The sequence below is a fragment of the Pan paniscus genome, chromosome 5, assembly GCF_029289425.2.
Source record: "Pan paniscus chromosome 5, NHGRI_mPanPan1-v2.0_pri, whole genome shotgun sequence".
Taxonomy (NCBI): Eukaryota; Metazoa; Chordata; class Mammalia; order Primates; family Hominidae; genus Pan; species Pan paniscus.
Genome location: NC_073254.2, coordinates 170,883,089 through 170,907,655, shown reverse-complemented (window position 1 = coordinate 170,907,655; position 24,567 = coordinate 170,883,089). Strand labels below are relative to the sequence as shown.

The 24,567-nt window shown below is 44.4% G+C and overlaps 1 protein-coding gene across 8 annotated transcripts in view; it reads right to left on the bottom strand.

Annotated features, from left to right (window-relative positions):
* The window catches only part of MTHFD1L (methylenetetrahydrofolate dehydrogenase (NADP+ dependent) 1 like), a 241,744-nt gene extending 217,835 nt beyond the window's left edge, over window positions 1-23,909 (bottom strand). Inside the window, exons 1-6 of one of the 8 annotated variants that reach the window (XR_010112318.1) lie at window positions 21,227-23,899; window positions 10,333-10,417; window positions 8,819-8,869; window positions 8,677-8,730; window positions 3,612-3,736; window positions 759-859 (exon numbers count right to left, since the gene is read on the bottom strand). Coding sequence is in view for 6 of the 8 variants with exons in the window: in XM_063605033.1 (XP_063461103.1) it covers window positions 759-859; window positions 3,612-3,736; window positions 8,677-8,730; window positions 8,819-8,869; window positions 10,333-10,417; window positions 21,227-21,453 (643 nt within the window). In the remaining 2 variants the exon portion in view is untranslated. Of the gene's footprint in view, window positions 1-758; window positions 860-3,611; window positions 3,737-8,676; window positions 8,731-8,818; window positions 8,870-10,332; window positions 10,418-19,943; window positions 20,800-21,226 lie in introns of those variants that run through there. The other 7 variants (XR_010112319.1, XM_063605033.1, XM_034963089.3 and 4 more) reach the window with 7 other exon arrangements.
* Between the last annotated feature and the right edge of the window lie 658 nt (window positions 23,910-24,567).

The following is a 24,567-nucleotide window of genomic DNA, read 5'->3' as shown; positions in this document are numbered from 1 at the left end:
CCTGTGCCCTAAACTACATCTACCGGCTTCTTCTTCTTCCTCTCTTTTTTTTTTTTTGAGGCAGGGTCTTGCTATATTGCCCAGGCTAGAGTGCAGTGGTGCAATCACAGCTCACTGTAACCTCAAACTCCTGGGCTCAAGCAATCTTCCCGCCTGAGCCTCCAGCATAGCTGGGACTACACGTGCACACCACCATACCCAGCTATTTTTTAAATTTTTTTTGTAGAGACAAGGTCTCAGTATGTTTGCCCAGGCTGGTCTCGAACTCCTGGCCTGAAGTGATCCTCTGGCCTTGGCCTCGCCTAGCACTGAGATTATAGGCATGAGCCGCTGTGCCTGGCCTCATTTAAGTCTTCAACGTAAGTCTTATCTAAGGCTACATATTGACAGATTTAGTAAGCTGAAACTGGAAGCATATTTTACTCTGGTTATTTTGACTGTTTCATGAGAGAAATTGAGCATGTTTAAAACAGGGCTAATCGTTTATCTCTACTAATTTCTCTTTGAATTTATAAGATGGTCTTACTAGAAAAAGTTTCTAGGTATTCATTTGTATCTCCCAAAAGATGAGAAAAATAAAAAAAGTCAACGTGAAATATCACTTCTATGTTCAATTAGAATCTTCTAGAAACATCCTAAAAGGATATCAGAATAATAATTAAAAAAATTTTTTAATTCTTCCCCAAAAAAATCCTTATTAAAAATAATGTAAATACCAATAAATAGAAATCAGCGGCATTTCTCAAGGAGCATCCTACCTGATTTTTCAAGAAGTTCAATTACAGCTTTGGCAACAGGTGAAACAAAACATTCATGGGCATCCCCTCGCACCAGCTTCCCCAGGTTTATGTCTGTTACTCTGAATCAGAAAATAAAGAAGTAGGTTAAGTCAAAGCCCAGCCAAAAAAATCACTCACATGTAATGTACATATATTAACCCCAAATAACATCCAAGTCAATGTTTGATAGACAGAATACATAAAAATGAATTAAAGAGGACCAGGCATGGTGGCTCACGCCTGTAATCCCAGCATTTTGGGAGGCTGAGGCGGGTGGATCACATGAGGTCAGGAGCTCGAGACTAGCCTGGCCAACATGGCGAAACCTCAACTCCACTAAAAATACAAAAGGTAGCTGGGCGTGATGGCACGTGCCTGTAATCCCAGCTACTAGGGGGCTGAGGCAGGAGGATCACTTGAACCTGGGAGGCAGAGGTTGCAGTGAGTTGAGATCATGCCACTGCACTCCAGCCTGGGCAACAGAGCGAGACTCCATCTCAAAAAAAAAAAAAAAAACCCATAAAAAATGAATTAAAGAGAAAGCAGGCAATAAAGGCCATTCAATAAAGGTCTTAGAAAATTCTAAGGCAGTACCTTAGGAAACTTCACCCTGGCCCTGACATTGGGTGTTCCGGTTCTGCCAATATACCAGGACACAGCCTAAAGCCATACAGGGCTTCACTTCGCAACTCCAGGGAGCTCCTTTCAATGGACCCCAATGGACTAGCATCCCTAGAGTTACACAGAAGCATGGTCCTGCAGTCCACTCAAAACCCAGAACCAATCCTATAAATCTGGAGTGACCCAGTAAGACCTGGGATTGAGGCACAGGTCACAGGTCTGATTTCAACTTGACCTCGATATTTATCTCCTTGAGAAGTCGGCGTGGGGGGCAGTGGAAAAAATGAGTGACCACACACTTCTGAAGGGTTCTGTGCCTTTCCCTGTTCAAATCTAGGACAAAACATTCCACAGCTATCTAGCCTAAACTGAGCACGTCAATCTCAGTAACAGAATGGAGACATTTAGAACCATTTTCGTAATTTCTCCTTTTACTCTCTGTTGTTTTTGTTTGGTTGGTTTTTCCTGGCTGGGCCTCAGCATGAATTCCCCTCCTTTTATGAAAGACTTGAAACTATGCCCTAGGACCTTCAAGTTCTGAAAGTTTTCTCATTGATTAGTGCTTCTTCTCCTTTTACAGTTAGTCTACAACAGGACTGGAGATTGTTGTTTTTTAAAAAAATGTTTAATTATTTACTTAAAAATAGAGACAAGGGGCCAGGCGTGGTGGCTCACTCCTGTAATCCCAGCACTTTGGGAGGCCGAGGCAGGCGGGTCACGAGGTCAGGAGATCGAGACCATCCTGGCTAACAGGGTGAAACCTCGTCTCTACTAAAAGTACAAAAAATTAGCCAGGTGTGGTGGTGGGCACCTGTAGTCCCAGCTACTCGGGAGGCTGAGGCAGGAGAATGGTGTGAACCCAGGAGGCAGAGCTTGCAGTGAGCCGAGATTGTGTCACTGCACTCCAGCCTGGGCAACAGAGTGAGACTCTGTCTCAAAAAAAAAAAAAAACATAGAGACGAGGTCTCACTATGTTGTCCAGGCTGGTCTTGACCTCCTGAGATCAAGAGATCCTCCTGCCTTGGCCTCCCAAAGTGCTAGGATTACAGGTGTGAGCCACTGTGCCCAGCCAGGACTGGAGGTGTTCATGACACCTTTTCAGCCTGTGTTTGGGTCTACTCAAGTCACAATAAAAGGCTAGAATGGAAGATTGCTGGGTGTCTCAGGAAGGTGGTAGCCTCCCCATCCAGCCCCTGCAGGGTCTACCGGATCTGGAATCTAACTTTATAAATCTGCTTACAACCTATAACCATAAACACATTGTGTTCTTTTTGGCCACAGTACAAAACACTTCCTATATTTCCATGGAGGAAAATGGGGTTTTAATCCCCAGGAAGCATGCTTATCCCCCACTGGAGACGGCCAGTATCCTTTGTTCTATGAAGCTTATGTCACTCCATGACATGAATCACAGGCCAACATTACAGCACCCAATAGTTATGATGTTCCCCTCCAAATTTCAAATAAAACCTTGTGTCATTAAGAAAAGTATTTATTTTGCTTTTCTCAACTGGCCTGGGACTAAGACAGAATATGGTACTGCTGGGGAATCAGGTTTCTAAGTTTTCTTCTCTGGTCTGATAGAATTACCAAGGAAAAAACTATTAGAAGAATAGAGCTGGCTAAAGATTGTATAAGTCAGACCGGAATTTATTAAATGAATCTGATGGTGTAAGATCATATGGCACTGAAGCACTATAAAAGGGCTAATGTATTTTCCAAAATATGTAACTTTTGCATGCAGAATTTTAAAAGGCTACAGATGGCCAGACACGGTGGCTCACGCCTGTAATCCCAACATTATGGGAGGCTGAGGCGAGTGGATCACAAGGTCAGGAGATAGATACCATCCTGGCCAACATGGTAAAACCCCGTCTCTACTAAAAATACAAAAATTAGCCAGGCATGGTAGCGCATGCCTGTAATCCCAGCTACTCAGGAGGCTGAGGCAGGAAAATCGCTTGAACCCAGGAGGTGGAGGTTGCGGTGAGACAAGATCACGCCACTGCACTCTAGCCTGGGCAACAGAGTGAGACTCCATCTCAAAAAAAAAAAAAAATCCTACAGACTCCTGAAATATTTAAAATGATTTTTTTCATCCAATTACTGACACAGTTGAAATAAATAGAAGAAATTTAGAAAAATAAAAGCAGGCACAATAGAAAAAGTGATTTAGCCATAAAGGTTGATTATTTGATTTTATTTTCTTACCCATCCACATCTTTTTCTGGTTTCAAGGCATTGAGGACTTTGTTGCTAAACAAGTTCTCAGAGATCTGAAGGGCAAGGCCATGTACTCTGGTATCTTCATTGATCTTTAAGATTTCATCTATAATCTAAAGAGAAAACAAAAAAACAAAATAAAAATTATTTTGTGAAAATGAGACCCAACAAAGGAAGCTTTATATAAAAAGTGGATTCATGAAAATGCATCTGTTATAGTTTGTTGTTGTTTTGCTCCTTGTTGGAAACTTGGTGTAAAGCATAATAAAAAGCCTATTTTTTTCTTTTCATCATGTGTACAAGGCTCAAAAAAAAAAATTAAAAGGCTTGGCTGAATTTTTTAGTGACTTCTCTGCCTTTCTATGGCTCTACTCTGTGCCAGAAAAAGACAAAACAGAACAAAACCAAAGCTCAACAGCTATTAAGGTTTAGATAGACAAAGGACACTTCTCTGTCAACAAGCATACTTTAAGCCAAACACATTGCCAGTTTTCAGGAAGGACAGGAAGCATGAATCTGAAGCATTCCAACCTGGCCCAGCTAAGCCTGTGCGTTTCAAACACAATGTGTTCAACACAGCTCACTAATCATGACGTCCAAGCAGTCACAGAGGCCCTCGGGTTATCTGGACCTCAATGACACATAAGAAGCCTTTCCAAAGGCTTATGCTAGAAAAATTCTTAGCATGCACAGCTCCTTTTATGGGAAACACTAAAATAATTCACTATTTAGGAAAAAGACCAAGCTACATTTTGGGAAGCTAATAAATGTCTGGGTGTGTCTCTAAATAAGCAATGCTTTGTCCTCTCTGTCTATTTTATGCCAGGAGATAAGATCCTGATTCATCTCACTTAACAAAAATATTTGCTCACAAGTGACAAGATACTTATCTTTGCATATAGATCTCACTCAGAGGCTCTGGGGAAGGGTTGGTTTACCATTTTTGTTTCATTGCCTAGCAAAAATCATTACCTGCGCAGTGGCAGGGGAAACCATTTGAGGTACAAAGTCAGAAAGAAAGCTTTGTTTCATTCATTTGGCATTCTTTCATTCATTCAACAAATGGTTTGAGCACTTACTCTGTATCAGTTCTAAGTAAAGGAAATGCAGCTATAAACAAAACTGTCCTCGTGGATCTCATACTCTAGTGGAGGAGGGAAGTTCCTCCCTTCCAAATAATAATAATAATAAAATCACCGGAAAGAATAAATGACATGCAGAAAAATAAAGGTTCAGTGGGGTAAAAGGCTAACAGAGTGATGATGGGTGGAGGGTGGTCAGAGGCCACAATGTCCAAGCAGAGACCAGAATGAAGCGAGGAAACTATTGCCACCTGTACCAAGCATTTGGTAGAAGCAACAAATGCCAACACAAATCTTAACTAATAAATTAAGGTACCTACTCGTTTTCAATATAACACCATACAAATTCACTCTATGAGAATTTTCCCAAAGAAAAATACGGAATAAATGATTCCTTGTCAAAAAATAAGTCAAGGCAAAGGTACTAAGAACACACATTGTGGAAAGAGAGCCTCTTCAATAAATAGCGCTGGGAAAACTGGATATCCACACGCAGAAGAATGAAAGTAGGCCCTCATCGCTCACTTCTATAAAAATCAACTCAAAAGGAATTAAAGACTTAAATATAAGGTCTCAAACCATAAAAATACTAGAAGAAAACACAGGGGAAATGCTTCATGACATTGGTCTGGACAAGGTTTTTTTGGATAGGACCTCAACAAAATAGGCAACGAAAGCAAAAATACACCAGTGGGATTATATCAAACTAAAAACATTCTTCATAGCAAAGCAAACAATCAACAAAGCAGAGACAACCTACAGAATGGGAGAAAATATTTGCAAAGTATGCGTCCGACAAGGGGTTAACATCCAGAATATATAAGGAACTCAAATAACTTAATAACAAAAAAACAAATAATTCAAATAAAAAATGTGCAAAAGACGTGAACAGACATCTCCCAAAGGACATACAAATGGCCTGCAGGTATATGACAAAACACTCAACATCATTAATTATCAGGGAAATGCAAATCAAAACCACAATGAGATATCAAGCTAGAATGGCTATTATCAAAAATGACAATAACAAATGCTGGCGAGGATATGTGGAAAGGGGAGCTCTTGTACACTGTTGGTGGGAATGCAGATTAATATAGCCATTAGAGAAAACAGTATGAAGATTTCTCACAAAATTAAAAAAACAACTACCATATGACCCAGCCATTCCCACCACTAGGTATATACGCATGGGAACTGAAACCGCTATGCTGAGAAGCCGTCTGCATTCCCATGTTTGTTACAGCACTATTCACAGTAGCCAAGAGATGGAACCAATCCAAGTGCCCATTAATGGAGGATAAAGAAAGTGTGGTTTGTATACACAATGGAGTATCATTCAACCATAAAAAGGAACGAAATCCTGTCATTTGTGGCAACATGGATGAACCTGGAGGACATAACATGAAGTGAAATAAGCCAGGTGCAGAAAGGCAAATATCATAGGATGTCACTTACATGTGCAATCTAGGAAAGCTGATCTCATAGAAATAGAGAATAGAATGGTGGTTACCAGAGGCTGGAGAGGGATGGGGGAGGGGAAATGGGGAGAGGTTGGTCCATCGGTAGGTACAAAGTTACACTTAGATAGGAGGAATAAATTCCAGTGTTCTCTTACATAGTAGGGTGACTAAAGCTAATGACAATGTATTGTATATTTCCAGACAGCTAGAAAAGATCTTGAAAGCTATCACCACAAAGAAATGATAAACGTTCTAGGTGATGAATGTAACTAACCTGATTTGATCATTACACAACATATGCAAATACTGAAACACCACACTGTACCCCACACACATGCACAATTATTATGTGTCAATTATAAACAACGACGACGAAAATCAAGGGCTATTAATACCAGTGACAAGGCCAGGTGAGGTGGCTCATACCTGTAATCCCAGCGCTTTGGGAGGCCAGGGAGGGCAGAACACTGAGGTCAGGAGTTCAAGAACGGCCTGGCTAACATGGTGAAACCCCGTCTCTACAAAAATGCAAAAATTAGCTGGGCATAACGGCGGGTGCCTGTAATCCCAGCTACTTGGTAGGCTGAGCGGGGAGAATCACTTGAACATGGGAGGTGGAAGTTGCAGTGAGCGGAGATTGCGCCATTGGACTCTAGCCTGGGTGACAGAGTGAGACTCCGTCTCAGGAAAAAAAAAAAAAAAAAACACCAGTGGCAAAACAACCTAAAGAAAAGCAAATTCCAGCTGGGCGCAGTGGCTCACACCTGTAATCCCAGCACTTTGGGAGGCAGAGGCAGGCCATCACCTGAGGTCAGGAGTTTAAGACCAGCCTAGTCAACATGATGAAACCCTGTCTCTACTAAAAATACAAAAAATTAGCCAGGCATGGTGGTGGGCGCCTATAATCCCAGCTACTTGGGAGGCTAAGGCAGGAGAATGACTTGAACCCGGGAGGTAGAGGTTGCAGTGAGCCAAGATTGCACCACCGCGCTCCAGCCTGACAGAGCGAGACTCCATCTCAAAAAAAAAAAAAAAAAAGAAAGACAGAAAAGCAAATTCTGCTGCAGACAGTGGGTATCGTGCAAATGAACAACAACTTCCTTTGCATGCTGTCACTGCTGGTATCATAGGTATTTGTTACATATTTAACACTTCATATTTGTACCACGCTACAATGGCAAGTGTGGCAAACACTTATCGCCCAGTATATAGTTTCCTTTCTCTTCTTAGTAATAAACTCTTGGTTTTTAGCTTGCTAATAAACGATCTAAGGCTTCCTGGTATAAAAACTACACTTCCCAGCCTCCCTTGCAGTTGGCCAGGCAACTAGGTAGGGGACAACGGAAAGGATGTAGAACTGTGACTTTCAGGAAATGTCTTTAAAGACAGCAGGGGCCTGTCTTTGTCCTTCCTTTTTCTTCTTGGTGACAACGAACTTTACCTGAGCCCTGTGATCCTGGAAAAGAGGGAAGGTTAACAAATCCCTGCACCCTCTGTGTACTGCAAAGAACTGCTCTTCTCCATAGGACTCAAATAAGACTCACCAATGCCCCCTTGTTTACATAGCACAAGGCCAGATACAAACTCTACAAATTCCCATTCTTTGTCTCACAAATGACTAGCAGACCTGCTGGGCCTCACTGATCAATCAGAACAAAGTGCTTGTTAACCAAACCACAAAGGCGGCAGAGCAGAGGGACAGGAGCCTGAGCTCCTACGACTTGGTGATATCACCAACCAGGGACTGCCTACTTCCAAACTTTATTCATGTCCCAGAAAAATACACCTCTAGGCCGGGCACAGTAGCTCACACTTGTAATCCCAGCACTTTGGGAGGCCGAGGAGGGTGGATCACTTGAGGTCAGGAGTTCAAGACCAGCCTGGCCAAAATGGTGAAACCCCATCTCTACTAAAGATACAAAAATTAGCCAGGCATGGTGGCACGCACCTGTAATCCCAGCTACTCAGGAGGCTGAGGCAGGAGAATTGCTTAAACCTGGGAGGCAGAGGTTGCAGTGAGCCGAGATGGCACCATTGCACTCCAGCCTGGGCAACAAAAGTAAAATTCCATCTCAAAAAAAAAAGAGAGAGAGAGAAATAAACTTGTATGTTATTTAAGATTCCATTATTTGAGGTGTTCTGTCACATGAAGCCAGTAGGAAGAAAAGCTAACCACAGAAGGGCCGGGCCCTGGCACAGGGATCTGTGGTCCAAGGTCCAGTTTCCTCGCCTCGGCCTGACAATTTCCACTAGATGACGCTGCCACCGCAGCTGAAGAAACAACCGAACTCAACAAGTCGCAACTCAAGTCTTCGGTAGAAACATACAAATGACAAGAAACAAGGATATCATGAAGCATTTACCCTAGAGAAAAGAAGTGAAGTCTTCCCTCTAACATTCAGCCACAAGCAAAGCTTAGATCTGTCCCAGCCACCGCTAAGAGACGCCAATGGGCCTATTAAGTCTCAAGAGGAAAGAAGAAGCAAGAGTTTAGAGCTCTGCCATTATTACCTCGGCTTCACTGCTATCTGGAGGGAGGCAAATGTGAGTGATGTTCAGACCAGCCTGAAAAAGGAACGCAAGGTTATTCGTCACTATAAGAGAATGTATTGTTAAAAGTTATAATGAATTTTTTAAAAGCAGCAGTCCTCACCTCCTCAGCCAAATTCTGGTTGATTTCCTGCATCAAGTTGTCGTCACCTGCCTTAGGAGGGTAAAAACAACATAACAACATAAAAATAGCTTGAAAAGGCACAAAAGATAATCCAGAGATGAATTTTGTGATTACAGATGATCTAATTACAAAGATAATATGGAAGGTGCAGGAAAACAATCTTGCTGCTTATAAAAAGGGACTTGGGGCCAGTATTTAACAGAGTAATTCCTCAGGCCTTTAAATTACGTCACTTTTTTAAGGAAAATAATATCCCTCCTATTAGAAGACATAGATAGTAACCTAGCCAGCTTTCCTCTCTAAAAATGAGGACACCGACTGGGCACAGTGGCTCATGCCTGTAATCCCAGCACTGTGGAAGGCTGAGGCGGTGGATTGCTTGAGCCCAGGAGTTCGAGACCAGCCTGGGCAACATGGTGAAACCCCATCTCTACAAAAAATACAAAAATTAGCCCGGCGTGATGGTGCACGCCTGCAGTCCTAGCTACTCAGGAGGCTGAGGTGGGAGGATCACTTGAGCCCAGAAGGTCAAAGCTACGGTGAGCCAAGATCATGCCACTGCACTCCAGCTCAGGCAACAGAGCAAGACCCCATCACAAAAAGAAGCCAAAAAATGGGGACACCAAAGGTAGGAGTTGAAATGGTTTGCCTTTAGATGGAAAGCCAGGGAGTCAGCAGATTCCCAGGAGGCCCGAGCCCTAATCTAATTTTCTTTCTATTGTTCTAACTTGTCTTTCTTTGTAACAAGATGTGGCTACAGATCCCAGAGAATGTAAGTAACTTGAGCACAGCTCTGTAATCCTGAAATACGCAGCACGGTGGAACCAGAGGCTGCTATTTTGATATGCTAAGGGCATGCCAAGCCCCGCGGTAGCAGCCCAACTGTCGGGCTGTGTTTGCTTCCAGGCTTGGCTCACCTCCTTATTTCTCAGCACCTGCCATCACACAAGTGTGCCAAGCAGGATGGCAACTGGGGCCAACTGTGGCTCAGAACCAGGGCCTGCAGCCAAAAGAAGTATGTGGAATGCAAAGCCCTTTTGACAGGGTAATGACTTTTGTCCCATTAAGTTTACGGCAGGTTTTAAAAGATAGAGTAAAAAGATTACCAAATATCCATGTTTCATCTAGCATCTATGTCCATTGAAACAAAGTGCCACTTTTTCCCCCAGCACCTTCAAATCACATTTGGTAAGCATTTGTGAGGACACATGGACCACGATATATCCTGTGTAATGCAATGCATGTAAGTGCTTACCTCCTAGACCTCTGAAAGCTACCCATACCTCAGAGAGGAAAATTCACGAAAGAAGACACACTCAAGCAGGGCAGTACTTCACCCGTGACCCCAAAGAAGCAAAAGACCAAAGAAAACAGCATTGCCAACTGAGCCCTCTCCTCTTTGGCAAGAAATGCAGCTGCTCTTTTGTATACAATCATTTTCTAAATTGAAAGGCATCCTAAAATAGTAGGACTGAACCTTGTTCTCGGCTTACCTGGATAATTGAAAGAACCGGCTTGAAGGCAGGGTTTTTTTCTTGCAATAAACTTAGAACTTCTTTTGAATTCTGAATGACTTCTCTACATTGAGAAAGAAAACAACATTGTGATTTCTTGGTTAATGAGTAGAAAGGACTGACACAACACATTTTCTCTGAAAGTTCGTTCCTCCAAGTGAAAATAACTAGACCACAGAAGGACGCACTCCAAGTGTACACTGTGGAGGGGGTAGGCGGCGTAACAATGAAATCAAGACACTAACACAAGGTAAAATGTGGCAATCCACTTTTTAAAATATGCAGAGGGAAACAAACTAGATGTTTACAATAATTTTCTAGGGGTAAATTTTTCTCTTGTATTTTCCAAGTTTACTATAATAAAAGCTTTGGGTTTCTACTTTAAATAATCGCTCTCCTCCACCATACTCCACTGCCATCCTCCCAAAACCCTGAGTATGGGTCCGTGGGGAAAGCAAATAAAGTGGGAAGAGGGATGTGAAGACAGGGGATTAGGGGGGTGAAGACAGGGGGCTCACTGTTGGACAAGAAGTGTCGAGACAGGATAAATTCCAGGTCCTGGAATTTAAAGAAGGAATTAGGTAAGGAAGGAAGGAGAGGAAAATTCCAGAAACACTGGAGACCCACTTTGATAACACTATCAAAGCCTCCTAGGGAGAGAGACAGAGAGCTTCTCAGTCCTCTGAGAATCCACAACATAGTCTGCACCCGTACCTCCTAAATGCCCAGCAGCAGCCACCTTCACCTCCCGCCTCTGAGGGAGGTGCCAGCCTGGGGTGAGCAGGCCTAGGTAAAAGTGGTAGAAGGCCTGGCATGGTGGCATGCACCTGTAGTCCCAGCACTTTGAGAGGCCAAGGCGGTAGGACTGCTTGAGGCCAGGAGTTTGAGACCAGCCTGGGTAACATAACGAGATCCCATCTCTGTAAACAATTTAGCTGGGCGTGATGGCACGTGACTGTAGTCCCAGATACTTGGGAGGCTGAAGCTGGAGGATCGCTTGAGCCCATGAGTTTGAGGCTGTAGTAAGCTATGACTGCACCACTGCACTCCAGCCTGGGTGGCAGAGCAAGACTCAATTTCTTTTTAAAAAAAGAAAAAAAAAAAAAGTCCAGGAGTGGTGGCTCACGCCTGTAATCCCAGCACTTTGGGAGGCCGAGGCGGGTGGATCACAAGGTCAGGAGTTCGAGACCACCGTGGCCAATATGGTGAAACCCCGTCTCTACCAGAAATACAAAAATTAGCTGGGTGTGGTGGCAGGCGCCTGTAATCTGAGCTACTCAGGAGAATCTCTTGAACCTGGGAGGCAGAGGTTGCAGTGAGCCGAGATTGTGCCACCGCACTCCAGCCTGGGCAACAGAGCAAGACTCCATCTCAAAAAAAAAAAAAAAAAGTGTTAGGAGCTCAGCTCTTTATGGAACCTTCTGGGATGAGTGACTGCAGAGGCTACCTTCGCCACCACCCTATGATATGTTCTCAGCAGCACATGAGCACTGGGAGCTGGCTTTTCCCCCTCTCACAATAGACCAAAGGCGCAGCCACAGCAGCCCCCAGGCTTCAGTGCTAAGACCACCTTTACATTTTGTTTTCAGTCTCCGACAGGGTCTTGCACTGCACCTAACAAAAATGCAGGGTGAAGAAGTTCCAGCCAATGCCATCAACGGTACACTGCCAAGAGCAGAAAGGCATCGGGAAGCTTCCCCCAGTTTTCAGAGAGACACAGCTGACAAATGGAACCAGAGGCACTGCAGTTCCCAGGCGGGGCTTTAGGGGAGAGAGCTGCTCAGATTCACAACCAGGACCAGCCTTTCTACTGCCAGCTGGGCCGGAACAGATGGACTGGGTGCAGGCAACTGTCTATAACCTGGGAACATTTCAGTTAGTTTTGTTTGGAAACACTTGGGATAAAGCTACTTCATTCCCAGGGAATTAATTGTATTATTGTGCTGAATAAATGTGACCATATGGGAAAGTTTACAAATCACCTTATAAATAAGCACTAACATCCATCCATCCAATAATGGGTGACTGAGGCCCATATACCGCACTCTTTCCAGCCTGTCATGACTGTTAATTTGGCTATGCTGGGTTCTTATTTTTGTCTGGGTCCAGGAAAGCACCGGAGTGTGGGACCCAAGCGGTTCATGGTATAAGGATCACTGGAGAGTTTGGTAAAAGTAAAGGTTCCAGGCCAGGTGCAGTGGTTCACACCTGTAATCCCAGCACTTTGGGAGGCCAAGGTGAAATGGATCACTTGAGGTCAGGAGTTCGAGACCATCCTGGCCAACATGGTGAAACCCCATCTCTAGTAAAAATACAAAAATTAGCCAGGCATGGTGGTGCACACCTGTAATCCCAGAGCTACTTAGGAGGCTGAGGCAGGAGAATCACTTGAACCCAGGAGGCAGAGGCTGCAGTGAGCCAAAATCATGCCACTGCACTCCAGCTGGGTGACAGAGCGAGACTCTGTCTCAAAAAAAATAACAGTTCCAGCGTTTCACCCTAGAAAGTCTGATTCAGCGTGTCTCAGTGGAGCCCAGAAATGCGCATTTTTAACAGAGTCCAGGTAGTTCTGAGACACTAAGTGGAAATACGGCCCAGGATTGGTACTGGGCATTTCATTTACTAGCGTGGACAAGTCTCTAAGAGTCTCAGTTTCCTCATCTGTAAAACAGGTATACTACAGTGGCTCTTTCCCCTTTTTCTTATAAATGTACGTTTGTTTTTTTCTGTGCCCCAAAGCTACCCTTAAACACTAAAAACATTCATACTAACAGCAATAATTTTCTCAGAAACATTCATAGTCTTGATCCATTCATAGTTGATGAAAGGAACACTTCTTTTTATTTTTTTGAGACGGAGTCTCACTTTGTTGCCAGGCTGGAGGGCAGTGGCACGATCTCGGCTCACTGCAACCTCCATCTCCCAGGTTCAAGCGATTCTCCTGCCTCAGTCTCCTGAGTAGCTGGGACTACTGGTGCATGCCACCACGTCCCACTAATTTTTGTATTTTTAGTAGAGACAGGATTTCACCAAGTTGGCCAGGGTGGTCTCAATCTCTTGACCTCGTGATCCACCCACCTCGGCCTCCCAAAGTGCTGGAATTACAGGGGTGAGCCACCTCACCGGGCTGAAAGGAACACTTCTATAGGTAAGTCGGCAATCGTCAAAAAGTAATTAGACTTTTAAAATAGTTGGGGATGGGGGCTGGGCGCAGTGGCTCATGCCTGTAATCCCAGCACTTTGGGAGGCTGAGGTGAGAGGATCACTTGAGCTCAGGAGTTCAAGGCCAGCCTGGGCAAGATAGCAAGACCTGGTCTCTACCAAAAAAAAAAAAAAAAAAAGTTGGGGGGTGGATGTGGATAGAAAAAAAAATACAGGCACACATCATTTTTTGTGCTTTGCTTTACTGCAATTTACAGATACTGTGTTTTTCTACAAATTGAAAGTTTGTGGCAACCTGTGTTTTAAGTCTATGGGAGTCATTTTTCCAATGGCATCTGCTCAATTTGTGTCACATTTTGATAATTCTTACAATATTTCAAACTTTTTCATTTTTAGTATGTTTGTTCTGGTGATGTGTGATTGACGATCTTTGATGTTACTGTTGTAATTGTGTTGGCCAAACCGTGGCCATGATGGTTCATGATGGTGTGTGTTCTCACTGCTTCACTGGACTGGCTGTTCCCCCTTCTCTCTCCCTCTCCTCTGGCTTCCCTATTCCCTGAGAAACAACAATATTGAAATTAGGACAATTAGTAACTACAGTGGCCTCTAAGTGTTCAAGTGAAGAGTTGCAGGTCTCTCACTTTAAATAAAAACCGAGAAATAATTAAACTTAGTGAGGAGGGTGTGTTGAAAGCCAAGACAGGTCAAAAGCTAGGCCTCTTGAGCCAAACAGATAGCCAAGCTGTGAATGCAAAGGAAAAGCTATTGAAGAAATTTAAAAGTGCTACTCCCGTGGATACACAAATGATAAGAAAACAGCCTTATTAGGCTGGGCGCAGTGGCTCACACCTGTAATCCCAGCACTTTGGGAGGCCGAGGCAGGCGGATCACGAGGTCAGGAGTTGGAGACCAGCCTGGCCAACATAGTGAAACCCTGTCTCTACTAAAAATAAAAAAATTAGCACGGCATGGTGGTGCACACCTATAATACCAGCTACTCGGGAGGCTGAAGCAGGAGAATTTATTGAACCCGGGAGGCAGAGGTTGCAGTGAGCAGAGATCGCGCCACTGCACTCCAGCCTGGGTGAAAGAGTGAGACTGTCTCAAAATATAAAATAAAATAAAATTAAATTAAAATAAAATAAATAAAATAAAATAAAATAAAATAAAATGACAACAAGGGATTTATAAGATTACAGTAGTTAGGCAGGCGCGGTGGCTCACACCTGTAATCCCAGCAGTTTGGGAGGCCGAAGCGGGCGGATCACGAGGTCAGGAGTTCGAGACCAGCCTGGCCAATATGGTGAAACCCCATCTCTACTAAAAATACAAAAAGATTAGCCAGGCGTGGTGGCAGGCGCCTGTAGTCCCAGCTACTCAGGAGGCTGAGGCAGGAGAATCACTTGAACCTGAGAGGCGGAGGTTCCAGTGAGCCAAGATCGCAGCACTGCAGTCCGGCCTGGGCGACAGAGCAAGACTCCATCTCAAAAAAAAAAAAAAAAAATTACAGTAGTTGATATCAAGTACTTGGTAAAGCAGTTGCAGGGTTTGAGAGGATTGACGCCCATTTTGAAAGAAGTCCTACTACTGTGGGTAAAATGTTACCATTTTCTCTGTAGCACTGCTACGGAGAAATCTTCCAGGAAAGGAAGAGTTCCATCAATACAGCAAACCTCACTGTCTTACTTTAAAAAACTGCCACAGCCACCCTAATCTTTAGCCATCACCCTGATCAGTCAATAACCATCAACATCTAGGCACAATCCTCCACCAGATCACTGGCATGTCTTGGTAATAAAGTATTTTAAAATTAAGGTATATATACATATTATATATATTTTATATATAATATATTTTTTATATATATTTTATATTAGATATTTTATATATATTATATATTTTATATATAATATATAATATATAATATATTATATATTATATATAATATATATTATATATTATATATTATATATTATATATTATATATATTATATATTATATATTATATATTATATATAATATATAATATATATTATATATAATATATATTATATATTTTATATAATATATATATTTTATATATATTTTATATAATATATATTATATATTTTATATAATATATATTTTATATATATTTTATATAATATATATTATATATTTTATATAATATATATATTTTATATATATTTTATATAATATATATTATATATTTTATATAATATATATATTTTATATATATTTTATATAATATATAATATATATTATATTTTATATACGTATTATATATTTTATATATTATATATATTTTACATATATTATATATTATATATTTTATATATAATATATTATATATTTTATATATAATATATTATATATTTTATATAATATATTATATATTTTATATATAATATATTATATATTTTATATATAATATATTATATATTTTATATATAATATATTATATATTTTATATATAATATTTTATATATTATATATAATATATATTTTATATATTATATATAATATATATTTTATATATTATATATAGTATATATTTTATATAATATATATAGTATATATTTTATATATAATATATAGTATATATTTTATATATAATATATAGTATATATTTTATATATTATATATAATATATATTTTATATATTATATATAATATATATTTTATATATTATATATAATATATATTTTATATATTATATATAATATATATTTTATATATTATATATAATATATATTTTATATATTATATATAATATATATTTTATATATATATTTTATATATTTTTTGGGGTTTTTTTGTTTTGTTTTGTTTTGAGACGGGAGTCTCGCTCCATTTCCCAGGCTTGAGTGCAGTGGCTCACCACAACCTCCGCCTCCCCACAACCTCCACCTCCCAGGTTAAAGCGATTCTCCTGCCTCAGCCTCCCAAGTAGCCAGGACTACAGGCACACACCACCATGCCTGGCTAATTTTTGTATTTTTAGTAGAGACGGGGTTTTACTATGTTGGCCAGGCTGGTCTCGAACTCCTGACCTCGTGATCCACCCGCTTCAGCCTCCCAAAATGCTGGGATTACAGTCATGAGCTACCACGCCCGGCCTTATATATGGGTTTTTTTTTTAGACAAAACGCTAGTGCATACTTAATAGGCTACAGTATTGTCTAAACATAACTTTTATATGCACTGGGAAACTACAAAATTTGTGTGACTCGTTTTACTGCGATATTCCCCTTATTGCAGTGGTCTGCAACTGAACCCACAATATCTTAGGGGTGCCTGTACAGGTGTGTAAAGGAGTTCAATGCTATTACCACCCAAGCTAATAAAACAAAATAGGTTCATGCTCCCTACAACTTGTTATATGTGTAATGTTTCATTTTTTGGGGTTACTCATTCCTACAGTGACAAAGCAAGAAAGAAAAAGGAGTCATTAGGCTCAATAAATCCAAAAAGTAGCATAAATGTTTCTAATCAGAGATTTTCATGTTCTTGGGGCAGAGAAATGGCCTTGTGAGCTTCCACTTTGGTTGAGGACAGTGGGAAGGAATGTGAGCTCTCTAGCTAGGTTGCCATGTGTAGCTAAAACTCAGAACTAAGCCATCAGCAGCAGCTTTGTTATTTTCACCATTACTGTGACTATTATACAGAATATATTACTACTGGCCAGGGGCAGTGGCTCATGCCTGTAATCCCAACACTTTGGGAGGCCAAAGCAGGTGGATCATTTGAGGTCAGGAGTTCAAGACTAGCCTGGCCAACATGGTGAAACCCCGTCTCTACTAAAAATACAAAAATTAGCTGGGTGTGGTGGTGCCTGCCTGTAATCCCAGCTACTTGGGAGGCTGAGGGATTATGGTCATCTAGTCCCATCACCAGGAACAACAGGTCACTATGCTTTTGAGGGAGCTCATTCTTTAATTTTTCTGACCTAATACACTTCCGCTCCTGGATGTCTATTCCAGGTGACTTCTAGCTGACGCACACCCCCACCCACTTTGCTCCAATCCTCGGAGAATCAATTCAGGGCTAGAGAGTTTCAGTAAACCATGCACATAACTCAATTGAAAGGCACAATATAGCCAGGCGTGGTGGCTCATGCCTGCAATCTCAGCACTTTGGGAGGCTGAGGCAGCAGGATCACTTGAACCCAGGAGTTTGAGACCAGCCTGGCCAACATAGTGAGACTTCATCTCTACAAAAATAAAATTGCAGCCATAAGAAAGGATGAGTTCATGTCCTCTGCAGGGACATGGAAGAAGCTGGAAACCATCATCCTCAGCAAACCAACACAGGAACAGAAACCAAACACCTCATGTTCTCACTCATAAGCGGGAGTTGAACAATAAGAACACATGGACCCAGGGAGGGGAACATCACACACCAGGGTCTGTCAGGGGGTGGGAGGGCAAGAGGAGAGAGAGCATTAGGACAAATACCTAATGCATGTGGGGCTTAAAACCTAGATGACGGGTTGATGGGTGCAGCAAACCACCATGGCGCATGTATACCTATGTAACAAACCTGCACGTTCAGCACGTTTCCCAGAACTTAAAGTAAAATAGAAAATAAAAATAAAAGTTATGGTTACCCTATACTGCCATCTATTAAGTGTGCAAAAGCATTGTCTAAAAAATGTACATACCTTAATTAAAAATACTTAATTGCAAAAATAAAAAGTAAGGTCTCACTCCATTGCCCAGGCTGCAGTGCAGTAGCGCAATCTCCACTCACTGTAGCCTTGACCTCCTGGGCTCAAGTGATCCTCCTGCCTCAGCCTTCTGAGTAGCTGGGACTACAGGCACGCGCCATGCCCAGTTAATTTTTTAACATTTTTTACAGAGATGGGTGTCTCACTATGTTGCCCAGGCTGGTCTTGAACTCCTGGGAATGTGATCATCCCACTTTGGCCTCTCAAAGTGCTGGGATTACAGGCATGAACCATGGTGCCTGGCCTAAATTTGTCTTTTCTCTTGTTATAAATGTACCTACTAATAATTTTGATTTGCCTCTAGGATCACTAAACCTAAAATATTTACTATCTGGCCCATTATATATAAAACGTCTGTGGACCCCTGGCTTAGTGAATTGTTAAAAATATTGCTGGGCATGGTGGCTCACACCTGTAATCCCAGCACTTTGGGAGGCCGAGGCAGGCAGATCACGAGGTCCGGAGTTTGAGACCAGCCTGGCCAACATGGTGAAACCCCATCTCTACTAAAAACACAAAATAAGCCAGGCGTGGTAGTGCGAGCCTGTAATCCCAGCTACTCAGGAGGCTGAGGCAGGGGAATCGCTTGAACCCGGGAGGCGGAGGTTGCAGTGAGCCGAGATCGCGCCACTGCACTCCAACCTGGGCGACAGAGTGAGATTCCGTCTCAAAAAAAAAAAAAAAAAATTAATAGCCACCATTTGTTGAGGGACTTGTCTTGTATGTGACAGTCCTGGGCTATGTATTTTGCATGTGTTCTCTCACATAATTGTTTCCATAACCCCTTGAGGTAAGTACTGTTACTCCTCCCATTTTCCTGAAGGAATTGAGTTTGGAGAACCCAGTGCAGGCCCTAATGCCCCCTACTAACCTCTTTACTCATCTCTAAGGCAGTCATGGCTTTAAACCTAAAAGTATGCATGAATAGCCCAGGCGCGGTGGGTCACGCCTGTAATCCCAACACTTTGGGAGGCCAAGGCAGTCGGATCACCTGAGGTCAGGAGTTCAAGACCAGCCTGGCCAACATGGTGAGACATCCTGTCTTTACTCAAAATACAAAAATTAGCCGGGCGTGGTGGCGTGCTCCTATAATCCCAGCTACTCGGGAGGCTGAGGCAGGGGAATCGCCTGAACCTGGGAGGCAGAGGTTGCAGTGAGCCAAGATCGTGCCATTGCACTCCAGCCTGACAGAGCAAGACTCCATCTCAAAAAAAAAAAAAAAAAAAAGAATATGAATAAAACCCACAGATGACCCCAAATCTTGACGCATTCCTTCTGTAACCATTTCACAAGTGCTTATTACATGCTGGGCACTCTCTCCAGGACCTAGGATATAGCACCGAAGAGACAGCTGTCTCATGAAGCTCATATTCCAGGTGGGTGAGACAGACAAGAAATGAGCAAAGAAGGAAGTTTCAGGTAATAATCAGTTTACCTAGAAAATAAAACAGCATGACGGGAGGGTTTTTTTTTTTTTTTTTTTTTGCCGCCTATCCTGGCTTCAGACTCTAACCGGTAAGATGAGTCTCAGCAACGTGCAGGTTAAAACCTAATGACCTGACGTGTAATTAATCCCAGCCCTTTTGGGGGCAGGGATGATGGCTTGCGCCCAGGAGTTCCAGACCAGCCTGGTAACAGAGTGGGGCCCGGTCTCTACGAAAACAAAATAAAATAATCCGGGCATGGTAGCGCACACCTGTGGTCCCAGTTACTTTGGAGGCTAAGGCGGGAGGATCGCTTGAGCCCAGGAGGCGGAGGCTGCAGTGAGCCGAGATGGCACCACTGAACTCCAGCCTGAGCAACAAAGAGAGACTCCATTTCTAAAAGAAAAAGAAGACAGAGAACAAGGCAAACGAAATAAATGGCCCCTTAAAATCATCCGCCACATAATAAAGAGCCTAGGAAACGTATTTTACTGAGACAGGGGAGAAGGAGTGGGGAGGAAAATGGGAGAGCAGAGGGAGGAAGGAAAGGCAGAGAGAAAGGCAAGCAGGCAGTGACTAAGAAAAGGCTAGAAGGAAAGGGAAGAGGATGTGAATGGAGGAGGTGGTCCGCTGGCCGGGGAAACCGCATCCTGGAACTCGTTCCTAATCCCAGTTCCGAGGGAGGCGGAAGGGGCTTTCTCGCCACCTCCAGGTTGTCCCGAAGGGCTCGCCCTGCAAGGCCCCAGACCCGTGCGCCCCGCTGGGCGAGGGCGGGGAAGGCTGGGGCTCAGGGGCGGGGACCGGGACGGGAAAGGCCGGGCCCGGGGCTCCCAGTTCGCTCTGGGCCCGCAGAGAACCCTGCAAACCCAGCTGCGCGGGGACTCCGTGGGCGCTGCGCGGCGGAGCTGGAAACCAGCGCTGAGACCTCTCGGATTCCCCCCGGCGGCTGTCCCGGGAGCCCGGCTCCACCTTTGCCGTTCCGGGAAAAGCGGACGTCAGCCAGAGACCCCAGCCCAGCAGGAGGGGCGGCGCGCGGAGAAGGGCACACAACACCAGAGAGCTTCGCGCGGGCGGCGCTGGGCCCGAGCCCGCCTCTCCCGAGCTCCGCATGCCCGCCCCGAACCCCGGGCCAGCCGGCGCGCCGAGCCGCAGCCCCGCCCTCCTCCTGCTCCTCGCCCCCTCCCCTGGTTTCCGCCCCAGCCGCACCGCCCCTTTACCGTCTGGGTCGCGCCCGGCGCGATTGCATCAGAGCCGGCGGCCGGCTGCGCACGTGGAGCCGGGCGTGCGGTCCGTGCCGCTAGGCGCCCATTGGGGATGCTCACGCCCACCTGCGCTGCGGGCCCGGTCGGGTAGTGGATCCCCCGTTCTCCGCCAGCGCGCCCGGCCGCAGTCCCCAAGCCCGCGTTTCCCGACACACCGCCCGGCACCCCTAACGAGTTGGCACCAAACACTCGCAGCCCCGCGCCCCGCTCCCCACGGCGGTCCCGGGCGCTCCGCCCCTGGGTCGGGGCCGCAGCCGCTGGAGACCTGGGCCAGGGCCAGACCCGACACTCACCTGACGATGGAGTCCCGCGCCGCGGGCGTTCGGCCGCCGGGGCTGCAGCTGCTCCGGGCCTGGCCATCCTGCGGCCGCCGCTGTCCAAGCAGGCCCTCCCGGCCACCGCCGCCGCCTCCGCCGCCGCCGCTGCTAGCGCGACAGGGCACACGGAGGCGGCGCGGCGGGCCCGGGGGCTGGGGCGGGCGGCGGAGCTGGCGCAGGACGAGCGGCAGACGCGTGCCCATGGCGCGGGACGGCTGGTTCTCAGGGGACACGGAGCTGCGGCTGCCGAGGGCGGCGGGGCGCGTGCCAGGGGAGCAGGCGGCGGCGGCGGCGGCGGCGGGAAGGACCTGGCGCTTCCTCCTCGTCCCAGGGGCCCCTAGGGGGCACTGCACCCGGCGGCCGTGACGTGCGGAGGGCGGGGGCCTGCGAGCCGCCGGCCGGGATGTCACGGCTTTGGGCACTTTCGTTTGGTAAGCTGTACCAGACAGAGGGTGGGGTGCGGAGTGGGACTCAGACTCTTCCCTGAGACTCAGCCTCCCTCCCTTCAGCCTGAAAGGCCGAGGTGACCCTTGGTACTCAGGGCGCCAAGTTTAGACGGGAGGGCTTGGATTTGCTGTACTGGAGGTGGCCTGAGGATAAGAGGCTTTGTAACCTTAGGCAGGGGCACTTAATCTCGGTGAGCTTGCGGGGCTTCGTCAGTACCACAGAGATAACAATGCTCTTCTTAAAACCTTAAAAGGATTTTATAGTCCTGATTGGTTCCAGGGCCCCTCCAGGGGACCCACGTCCACAAATGCTCAAGTCCTTGGTAAAAAAAAAAAAAAAAAATAGTGTTTGCATATCACCTACACACATCTTCCCATCATAAACTTTAGGTCATCTCCACATTCCCTAAGTCCTCACCTAACATCATGGAGGGGTTCTTGGAAACTGAAACTTTAAGCCAAATGACTGTAAGGAAAACAGTTTGACCACAGGCTAATTGATATGAGTGAAGTTCCTACAACATATCTGTGGTCACAAAATCGCCCCTAAACTTCGAAATAAAGACCAAAACACTTCTAATATTAAACATTGAAATAAGTGTGAGCCATGCATATATTTAAGGAAGATTTTTAGCTCACGCCTATAATCCCAACACTTTGGGAGGCTGAGGTGGGCAGATCACTTGAGGCCAGAAGTTCAAGACCAGCTTGGCCAACATGGCGAAACCCCATCTCCACTAAAAATACAGAAAATTGGCTGGGTATGGTGCCACGTGCCTGTATTCTCAGCTACTCGGGAGGCTGAGGCAGGAGAATCGCTTGAACCCAGGAGCCAGAGGTTGCAGTGAGCCGAGATCATGTCACTGTACTCTAGCCTGGGCGACAGAGCACAGCTCTGTCTCAAAGAAAAAGTTTTTTTTAAACACCCCCTATCCCTCTCGCTTAGAGAAAAATAAAGATTAATAAAAGTGAGATCATTTTTACCAGCTTATTCCAACTCAGGGCACCTCACAGAGTGTGCTCACACACACCCACACTCACACTCGGATCGTGTAGATGCACCAATTTACCTAAAGTGCACTGCACGGCTTTGGGATGTGACAGGACACCAGAAGACAGAGAAAATCCACACAGACATGGATAAAACGTGACAGTGGACTCAGCCAGAAATCTATTTTTTTCTCATCATTATAAGAAAACCACTGAGCAAAATGATGAAATGGTGTTATTCCAGGACCTGCTGTACTTATAATACCTAATACAATGTAAATGCTATGTAAATAGATATTACACTGTACTTTTTTATTTCTATGATTTTTTATTGTTATTTTTTGTTATTGTAATTTTTTCAAATACTTTCAGTCCCAGGTTGATTGAGGATACAGAGGGCTGACCATAATTTCCAAGTAAAGTGGATATCAGATTGTAATTTTATGATTCCCAAGTGAGGGTCAGATTGTTAACTTTATATTTTTACAAACTTATACCTTTATACTCTTATAATTCCCAGATAAGGTGGGAATAAAACTAGTCCAAGTTACAGAGATTGGTTTTCCATTAGCCGAGCACCATACTGGGACAGTGCTGGAAGGACCCCCTCATACAATCCTAACAAAAGTAGGGAATTGAGAGCTATTGTCTTGATCTTCAACCTTTGGAAACTGGGGTCCAGAGAGGCCCATCTGTTTACTGGCAGAGCTGGGAGATTGAGGCTGCAATGAGCTGTGAGCGTGTCACTGCACTCCAACCTGGGCAACAGAGTGAGACCCTGTCTCAAAAAAAAAAAAAAAAAAAAAAAAAAAAAAGGCTTCCTGAAGAAAGTGAAAGAGGTGGCAGCTGGAGGCAAGACCTTAGCAGTTGAGCTAAGGGAAGGTCAGCTAAGGGAAGGAAATGAGCTAAGGGAAGGTCAGTGTTGGAAAAGTGGGAATGTTGGAAATGAGGGAACAACATGAGCAAAAGTCTGGAGTAGAAGAGAGCATGATGAATTTGAGATACTGAGAGCTGTTCAGTCGAGTGGGGAGGGCAGGGGAAAATGAGGAGCAATGGCAAGTAAGAAGAGCTAGGCAGGGCCACGTTGTGGCAGGTCACGAAACCATTGCATTGCATTTTTTTTTTTTTGAGATGGAATCTAGCTTTGTTGCCCAGGCTGGAGTGCAGTGGCGCAATCTTGTCTCACTGCAGCCTCCACTCCCAGGTTCAAGCAATTCTCCTGCCTCAGCCTCCCAAGTAGCAGGGATTACAGGCAATCACCATGCCTGGCTAATTTTGTGTTTTTGGCAGAGACGGGGTTTCGCCATCTTGGCCAAGCTGCTCTCGAACTCCTGACCTCAGGTGATTTGCCCTCCTCGGCCTCCTCCCAAAGTGTTGGGATTACAGGGGTGAGCCTCTGCGCCCAGCCCATTGCATTGCATTTTGAAAGCAGTGGAAAACAACTGAAGGATTTAGAATTAGGAGAGTGGCAATCTCAGATGTGTGTTGTAGAAGGATCACAGCAGCGACAGCGTAGATAATAGAAAGTGAAGGCAGCAGACAAATCCGAAGACTGTTTCAGTAACAGGAGAAGAAACGAGAAGTTCCTGAGTATATCCTTGACCAATGGATTGGTGAAAAGTGGATGGATTCATGAGATAAGTAAGAAGAACCGTTGGTAGCCTTTAGGATTTGATTGATTTAGAGGGTATATGGAAGGAACTTGTCAAGGATGAAGCCCCACTTTCTGGCTGGAAGTATAGGTGGTGCTATTCCTAGAGGAAGACCAGAGGAGAGAAGCAACAGGCTTAGCCCTGTCAAGATTGGCATGCCTATGGGATATCAGAGTGGAGATGTGGAGTAGGATGTTGGATCCATGGATGTATAGCTCAGGAGAAAGTT